The 9486-nt window shown below is 39.5% G+C and overlaps 1 protein-coding gene across 2 annotated transcripts in view; it reads left to right on the forward strand.

Moving 5' to 3' along the window:
- RAD50 (RAD50 double strand break repair protein) overlaps positions 1-8900 on the forward strand; it is an 85648-nt gene extending 76748 nt beyond the window's left edge. For both annotated transcript variants that reach the window (XM_011362283.2, XM_023531903.1), the window contains exons 22-25: positions 4040-4125; positions 4671-4813; positions 7122-7255; positions 8553-8900. In XM_011362283.2, the coding sequence (XP_011360585.1) occupies positions 4040-4125; positions 4671-4813; positions 7122-7255; positions 8553-8739 (550 nt within the window). In that variant the 3' untranslated portion in view covers positions 8740-8900. The remainder of the gene's footprint in view (positions 1-4039; positions 4126-4670; positions 4814-7121; positions 7256-8552) is intronic.
- Positions 8901-9486: the final 586 nt, after the last annotated feature.

Raw genomic sequence — 9486 nt, forward strand, 5'->3', positions numbered from 1 at the left:
TGTGCTTATTGTTGTCTCAAAAGGTCACACCAGAAACCGAGGCCAGCTGCTTAGAGTGTGAGTCTAGGCATTGCCCAGCAAGGAGTACCAGACTCGCTGAAGATACACCTGGATGTGGCTTGGGTGGGGCCATGAGTTGGGGGAGGTGGAGTTTCAGGGAATCCTCTGGGTGGAGCAACCTCTGTTATCTAGTTTGATGACCTCTCGGCTATGGCGGCGCTGTGTCCGCGCACTAGGAGAGCAGGGGGCTCAACAGGGAACAGTGGATACTGCTGGCACTTCTATGCAGAACGTGTCTCGCCTGGGCATTTACTCTGACAACGTCTCCCTGTAAGTCCCTGGTACTCCTGCATGCAGCCAGATCAGCACTGGTGCTCAGAGCAAGCAGGTCCGCCACCATGAAAATCCACACGTGGACGCGGCCCCTTTAAGAGGCGTCTGCTACTGCTGCAGCCTCTGTCTCACTCAGCCACTTGGGACCCACAACCCCTCGTCCTCACCACATCCTACTTTCTGCCATTGCAGAGTGATTTATTAGCTTTCTCCCTAGTTGTATGGCTTGTTCATCTAGATCCCAGGCAACTTTTCCATGCTGCTGGTTCTTTGTTTCTGTCACTTTGATTTGGTTGCCAGAGGGGTGTACAGAACCTCTGCCATCTACACCATTTTTCCTCCTCCCCTATACCACTTTTTAAAAGTATTTTGGGTATTAATCCTTTTCACATACATTGCAGGTAGTTATTCCTACTTTATCATTTGTCCTTTAACTTTCTCTGTGGTGTTATCTGTGACTTAATTTTTAGGTAGGCAAATCTTTGGTATTTTTTTTATGGCTTCTCAATTAGAAGGGATTCCCAATCCTAAGATTATAAAAATGTTTTTCTTCTGATAGTTTTAACTTTTAATCTTTTAATTCATTTGGATTTATTTGAGGTTTGATAATGGATAGATAATAAATTTTAAAGTTTTTTTCTCTCCAACACTATTAAAACCTTTAATATTGATTTAAAATGTCATTTATAAACTGAAGTTCTATGTGTTTTTGATTTTATTTCATTTTTATTCCTGTTCCAGTACTGTGATTTTATTCTTTTTGTATTCTTTTGACTTTATTCTTTTGAAATATAAACTTTAGTCACCTATAGATTTCATTTAAATAATGTTTTTAATCTGATTGGGAGTTTTGTTTGGATTGCATTTACTTTATGGATTACCGTGGAGACTGGACACTTTGCTATATTGAAAATCTCATTTTGGACCCCATAGTATGTCTGTCTTATTTAATCAGTTCTTTTTGTCCTTTTGTAAAGCTTTATAGCTTTTTCCTTTAGATCCTATACCTTTTTGTTGGATTTCTCCCTAGGTACTTCATAGTTTTTATTTCCACTGTCAATGGGATCTTTTTTATTATTATTATGTTTCCATTTGGATTTTGCTACTAGATACTAAAACTATTTTTGTATGTTTATTTTATTTCTGCCCACCTGATTAGTGTTAATAGCTTTTCAGATGCTTTCTTAGATTTTTAAATGTACAATTATATTACTTGCAGAAACAATGACAAGTTTTGGGGTGGGGGGCGGTTTCCCCTCATTTATTCTTTATTTCTTTTTATTGTTTTTGCTGACTTGTTAGGGATCTCTAGGACATTATTTTAGAGTAATCATAATAAGAGTGCTCTATCTCTTGTTCTTAGCTTTAGGAGGAACCCTTCTGTATAGTTTAACATGAAATTTGATGCTGCTGTGGATATCTGATAGAGTCAAATTAAGAAGTTTTATTTTTCTCTGAGGATTTTAATCAAAACTTAGTGTTATAACAAATACTTTGACAGCCCTTGGGATAATCAATTTTTTTTCTTTTAATTCATTAATTCAATTAATTATCTTAAATTTTTTCCTGTTGTACTATTCGTGCTTTCTTGAGATACACTACTTGATAATGATATGTTCTTTTTCATACCCTCACTAAATTTGATTTTATTTAGAATCTTAGTATCTATATTCAGAAGTAAAATAGGCTTGTACCTTTTTTTAATTTTTATTTATATTTCTCATTGCTGTGTAACAGTGTACTCAGGAGCTAAGTGTACCTTGAAGATTTGATAACATTTACTCATAAAACTATCTGAGCTTGGTGGCTTTAAAGATGGCATTTTGATTGCCTTTTTAAATATCATATTCAAAGACTGTTGATATCCTGGCCACTTTTCTCTGATCTTGAGCTAGTTATTAACTTCATCAAATATCACTTTTCTTAATGGTAAAATAAGAATAACTAGGCCTAACTCCCAGTGTTGTTGTAAGGATTAAATGAGATATGATTGTTTAGCATAATTGTGCCTCATATAAGGTAATGCTCATCAATAATAATCACTGTTATCATTGTTATTCCCTCAAGTGGATTAATGTTATTACCTGAGTCATCCTCTACTGTTGCACAGTGAAGTTGTAAAGTCCAGACTGGACAGACTGAGAGGATACAGAGATAAGCAATGGTTCAGCCAACAGCAATAGGCATTGACTCTGTCTGACACACCCCTTAGTGAGTATGGAGCTTTTTCAAGACTAGAGCTTTTGCCTGTAGTTTTCGTCTCAGCAGACCTACCCATGGGCTAGGATGCACCACCTCTGTTGTACAGGGAGCCACAGCAGAGGCTCAGTGTTTGCACCTTGGATACCCGCCCCCCAGCTAGAACTTGTTATCCACATTGGGAATGTTTATGTTATTTATGGAAGATTTTTAACTTGAATGGAAAGATGCCTTTTTAAAAAGTTATTTGAAAAATCAGGGTTGTAATGTATAAAGCTATGGATGACAGAATTCTCTAAGGTTTTGTTTGTTTTGTTTTGTTAGCAAATATGAAAGGAGTATAAAATGTTAGGCTGAGATAGATGAATAAAGTAGAAAATGGAGGCTTGTTGCATTCTCATCAACAAGTAGAATATGGTTTTTTCCAGTCTTTTATTACTTCAAAATCCTTCATCTGATATTTAAAATGTATTTATGTTGAGTCATTTCTTTCTCTTTTGCTGGTGAACCAGGAGATCATGAAATGATTATGCAGAAGCAATAGCATTACGTTCAGTTTCTTTTTTTGTATATATCAGATAAGAGCCTTGCAAATGGAAGTAAGGCCACCTCACATCCTTTGTATGGTAATGGCAGTGATGTTTGCCTTTTTGTCACTGGTGCAACATTTATTAGTTCATAAACCCACTTCCAAAGAACCTAAGGGCTTTTTGATAAAAGGTGACTGTAGTAAAAACAATGTTAGATTTTGACAAGCTACTTTTGTTTTTACATTTCTTTCCTTCTTTTTAGTGTTCAGAAACTACTAGTTTTTTAAGAGTGTTGTACGGGGACAGGGTGGGGTGCTCATATTTGGAATTAAGATTTCTGATTCTTCTACTTGGAAGGGAAAATCAAAGTTTTGAGGTTCAGCTCAGCTTAAGCCTCTAAATCACCCTTTCTGAACCAAAGCTTCTAGTTGATAAAAAGCTCACAGATCTGAGAAATAAAATCAGCTTGAGAGGCTGACTTTTGGTAAACCTTAAGAGTAATAAAAGAGGAAAAAGGCAGTTCCAAAGTCTTTTTCCTATTTCCCACAGACTGAGGGACCCTGTACACCTCCCTCACTCCTTTTACTCACTCTCATCCATTCAGCAGGTCCTCCTGTAACCAGTGGGCATCAGTGAAAACAGCCTTTCCAATAAGCCTAAGAAAATTTAAGGGGGTCTTTGTCATATCAGAGAGAGTAAAAATGAGGAAGGGTAGCATAGCAACCCTGGAGCACTGGAAATATGCCTGGCAGTTTTCAGGACTAGCCAAGCAGCAAGATTTCGGTCCCGTTTATTTTTTCTGGCTCTTACTATCTCCTACTTTTATCTCTGAAAATACTGGGCGAGTTATTTTATGATATTATGGTGTTACATTATTATTATATACATTATTATATATTTTAAATAAATTCTTATACATGCAATAGTATATAACCATGTTATTATTCCGTTAAAGTACCAATGGCTTTTTTCTCCAGAGCAATAATGAAATTTCACAGTATGAAAATGGAAGAAATCAATAAAATCATTCGCGACCTTTGGCGAAGTACCTATCGCGGACAAGGTAATTAGCATGATGTAGCACGAGTGCTCTTTCCAAAGCCCTGTCACCAGCTCTTGCCCCACACTTCTCATCATGCCTGGACCTTTTACTGAATGTCTCTTTGAGGTTTTCTAAGAATCCTTATCTTGACAACATCTCATAGCAAAAAAAAAAAGAAAGAAAATGCAAAAGTTTCTATTCCAAAGCCTGATAGGACCTACATATTTGGCTACGGTGCACATTATATTTAGCTGATGACATAATAGGTTCTGTTGAAGTGTAGATAGGGATAAGCCAAAATGTGATAAGAAGAAAACCATCAGGAGGAAACTCTTAATAGAGGAACTAAGAAAGGCAGAGCTGAGACTATAGGTTGGGGTACCTGGATTGCTTCTGGCCCAGGAATCCTCATGAATCCTCAGCCAGAGAAAAAGGTTCCAAACCAGCCAGGGTTTCCCCCTGTAATGTCAGCCTCATACGTCACTCCCAGGCTTACTCGATGTTTGCAAATGACAAAAGGACTACAGAGTATAGGTTCATCTAAAATCTTCTTCTTCCTGTGTCAGATATCGAATATATAGAAATTCGCTCTGATGCCGATGAAAACATAGCAGCTTCTGATAAAAGGCGGAATTACAACTACAGAGTAGTGATGCTAAAAGGAGACACAGCCTTGGATATGCGAGGACGATGCAGTGCTGGACAAAAGGCAGGTATCACAAGAACTTAGGGAGCTACCTTTACCCAGAAAACTGACAGAGAGACACAAATGTCGATGAGGAGGAAGCACCCCAGGCTGCCCTTGAATAGTAGGAGGCTCTTTACAGTGCTTCTGGCCGCCATGCACAGTGACTCAGGTTCAGCTACCTTCTTATACTCTCCCAGTTCTAACCAGAATTTCTTGCAACATTATGTAAAGTAAGCTCTTGGGAGAAGGACCTGAAACATTCTCATAGGATAGGCTAAATGTAGAACAAGGAGCTGAAGACCATTCATTGTTTCACAGCCCTCATGAGAATAAGGCTACTGTGTCATTGTAAGACACAACTATTTTATGTGCCACTAAGAAAGAAAAAACACAAGTGTAATTGTGAGATGCATCCAGATTTCAGAAAAGCCAAGGCAGGGTAGGGAGTGTTTTAGAATCAATGACATACAGTATTAGCAAACCAGATCCTAGGTGGAGTCAAATGAGGCATTACAGTATATGAGACAGTCTCACTGAGAAAGCAGCCCCATTACAGGACTGAATCCCCCACCACCATGCCCAGCCTACCTGGGGGCCTGCAGACCATCTAAAAGAAGGCTGAGATACCCACAGGTGCCTCTGCCCCCACCACCACACACACACACAGATTCAGCTGCTGGGCCAGGCTACCTGGTTCTGCATGAGGCTCTGAGAGAATAGCCTGGGTTGGCTATGGAGCACAGAGCAAATCAGGAAGAGGAATGAAGCTTTTAAAAGTTGGGAAAGGAGGACCCGCATCCTTGGAGAACAAGCCTGAGTCCTTTCACTGTGCACAGGTTTTTACCCAAGATGTCACAGATTCTTGAGCTTCCTCCTTTCAGACTAGAGGCAGAGGATTACACTTGATAACATCTTTGGAGCCCTGATTTTCTTAGCACATTTTTAAAATTCTAGAAATGGATCCTCATATTGTCTGAGTTGTTTTCATAAGTAGTTTTTAATTTTTGCCTAAAGATACTCTATGCATGTATTTTGTTGTCAGCCCAGAAAACTGATACTAATTTAAGGCATCTGCAGATTATTATCTTAATCGTAGTCTGCAAAAAATGACAAATTTGTGATCTGTAATCAGTATCCCCTACTTTGGTGATTTTTAGTGATATTTATGAATAAGAAAATACAGTTTGAAACATCTCTTTGAATTAAAAATACTTTCAAAAATAATTTCTGAACAAAAGATTTCCTGTAGCTACTCTAAATTATAAAAACTAATTAGCTATAAATGTTTTCTTGGTGTTGGGAGAGAGGACAGACAAATGTTTTGGTAGAAAGGCTGGGAGCTCCATTAGACTCCACTCTGAGTAGGTAGTGGTGGAGGTGGCAGCAGTGGGATTCAAACACAGGAAGGAAGTGCCTGTCCAGGTGTGGCCTTGGCTTCTGCAGTCTGCCAGCCTGCCCAAGGCATCAAAGAGAAGCTGTAAACTGCTGTAAAATCACTCACTCACTCACTGAAGCTCCTTCACTCAAATTCAGGGGGAGGGGAGATTTACACCTCACATAAAGATAGGTTAGACTTCCTAGAATAGTCCTTCACTCTTAATTCTGTGTCCCTTGTATCCTCAGAAGGTTTCAGCTGGGTCTGAGGGATTTAGTATTAGATTTCTATTAACCTTGAAAGTGCCTGTTTTGGTTGCTTAGATTTCCTATAAGTAAGCTTAAATAAACCATGATTCTGTACTCCTGATAAAGAATTCCTTTTGACCCAGGAATTCATTCTCTCTCTCAAAATTATTTATACAAACATACGTGTAGGTTAAAATATGATGTGGGTTAGGTGCCTCTTTTGGACTACAGAACATAGAGATTTAAGGAAGACTATGAGAGAAAAGGCCTCTGAGGCTCTGGAAAATGTAATGTGTCCAAGTTTTCTAACAAATCTCATCAGGAAAATAAAATAGGTCATGAATTTTTAAGGTGGTTAATTTTATGCCATTATTAAATTATTAGTTTCAGCTAAATGGTAATGCATTTCTGATTCACACCTGTGATTTCAAGTTTTGTTATAGTCGATGTGATTTGGGTGGGGTCGGGGATCAGCATTGCCTTTGGCATTTTATTTTATTGCAAATGATAGGCTGAGATAATGCACCTGATGGTTCACCTTCTGGAAAGGCTTAAGTCTGGTCACAGTGCCAGGCTCTCCCAAATAAAAGCAGTGAGTGACTCTGTGACCTTTCCCATATAAAGAGATTAAGCCAGGTCTGTTTGCTTTCCAAAGGTGAATGAGGAAAAGGTCTGTGCGGTGCAGCTCATCTTTGGTGTTTTCCAGGTATTAGCATCGCTCATTATTCGCCTGGCCCTGGCTGAAACGTTCTGCTTAAACTGTGGCATTCTTGCCTTGGATGAGCCAACAACAAATCTGGACCGAGAAAACATTGAATCTCTTGCACATGCTCTGGTTGAGTAAGTGTCTCAAATTTGAGGACTGGTTATGATAGCTTTCCAAGTATGATTAAGAAAGTTCTGTGGTGAAACCCCTCTCTAGATGTATCTTCCTTGGGGAAGCTGGTTGGTGCCAGACTTTAGGCTTTACTTTTTGATAATTTGTCAGATTTTTTAAAAGAATTAGATGGTGAACAGCAGCTCCAGACACATCGTGCATTTCCCCAAGGTGTGTTTATGGGGAAGCTTGTAGTGAGGGTTTTCTGGCTTGATTTGGCTTTCCTGTAAACCCACTAGAAGGACCCACGTGTCATGACTTGCTAAACTGTTTCTAGGTGGTAATAGTGGTTTTGGACTGTCTCCCCAGCTTTTCACATGCGTCAGACATCTACAAGGAATGACAGCTTATTCAAAAAGTATATTAGTGGTTACATAGAATCCAGAAAGGGCAAAACCTGTGGTGGGCACAGTCTCCAGAAGTAGGCAGCCCTTGCTTAAAGACTGTGTTGGCAGAGATAACGTTTTCTGTCTGATAGCAGGGATTGGGCCATAGGGCCACCTGTCTCCAGCCATCTCCCAGTAGTCCTGTGTGACCAGCAAGTAAGCGCTAGTGCTTTTGAAACCTAAGTGCATCCCTCCTGACAAGGGATAAATAAGTGGTTAATTAAAAGAAAAAGTCTTTCAGGTCTCAGTTTCATAGCTGGTTGCCTCAACATGTAGATAATGAACACAAAGGTTCTCAGTACACCTACTCATGCCCCCTGTGTGTCATACTAATGATGCATCTAGTGACTGGTAGTGGCAGAATTCTAAGTAGAGCCAGCTCCTAAGAAGGCAACATATGTTATTCCCCTTGCCTCTAGTCTGTCTTTTTAACAAAATTTTTTATTTTCTTCCGGAGAAAACTAGTCACAGGTCAAGAAAACCCCAGGCGAAGGACTAAATCATACTCCTAAAGCCGAGCAATATAGATATAAAGAAAAACTAAGTAAAACATTTCCACTTGTTATAGTAAGAACTTTGTATTCTGGAGGGAACTAGATCATGTATTCTTACCAGTCTATAAGCCAGACCTAGGTGAAAAGTCCAGCCATGCATCCCCTGACTGGGCTGGAGGCCTGGGTATCCTGCCCCCCACCCGCCCTGACTTCCTGCAGGGCTCTCAGAGGCCCTGGCATTATCAACACAGGAAAAGCCTGGTCATCTCACATAGCACATGGTCTTGTGTCTGACAAGGTTCACGGTGGCTTTTTCAAATAGCTTTCTCAAAGTTATTTATGCTCTTGATTAATAAAATGTTCTAAATATATTGTTTCAGGATAATAAAAAGTCGCTCACAGCAACGTAACTTCCAGCTTCTGGTAATCACTCATGACGAAGATTTTGTGGAGCTCTTAGGGCGGTCTGAATATGTGGAAAAATTCTACAGGATTAAGAAGAACATTGATCAGTGCTCAGAGATTGTGAAATGCAATGTCAACTCCCTGGTATCTTACGTTCATTAAAAATATTCAGGATTTAAATGCCTTAGAAACACAGGTCCTCAGGCAACTGCTTATTTCTGGTATCAACTAAGTCAGAAAATACGTTATTTAAAAGGAGCCTTGTGTCTAGGATTTTGAATGTCTGAGAGGTTCTAAAATGATTAAAATTGTTTCACATGAAATTTGGGCTGATTCCTGAACTTCATCCCCCCAGGACACATCTGATAGGCCTGCAAGGGCTCAAGAGCAGCACAGTCTGACTCAGCTTCTCTTCCCCCCAGGCATAAACGTGTGCTTTCCTGGGACCCGGAGCTACTACCTTTCACTTCTTAAAAGCACTGTTGAGAAGTAGGTTCTCACTGCCTTGACAGTTTATGGTTTGGGTATAAAAAAGAATCAGGGTTGTGTTACTAATTTATTTCCTTGCATATGGTTTTAAACTGAGTTATCATTGAGTCTGAATATGATCATAAATGGTGATATTTTAATATATGACTCTGCCCTTTATAAACCCAACCAAGTAACCACTCTCCTCTGCCTCAGTTTCCCAAACTAAAATGTTAAGTAGTTGAATGGGGGCTTAAGGGTTTGACAAGAACCTTAAGTAACCTAGATCAATATTCACCATCTTCCCTCCCCACATACCCCTGAGATAGTCATCCAGACTCAGGGCTCTCTCTAGAGAGAGGAAGTTCCCCGCTGTGCACATCCACCTTTAGAAAACTCTGACCAAAAGCAAGGCCTCCCTTCACTTGGGGCCTGGTCTGC

The sequence above is a fragment of the Pteropus vampyrus genome, unplaced genomic scaffold (assembly GCF_000151845.1).
Source record: "Pteropus vampyrus isolate Shadow unplaced genomic scaffold, Pvam_2.0 Scaffold74, whole genome shotgun sequence".
In the NCBI taxonomy this organism is placed as follows: domain Eukaryota; kingdom Metazoa; phylum Chordata; class Mammalia; order Chiroptera; family Pteropodidae; genus Pteropus; species Pteropus vampyrus.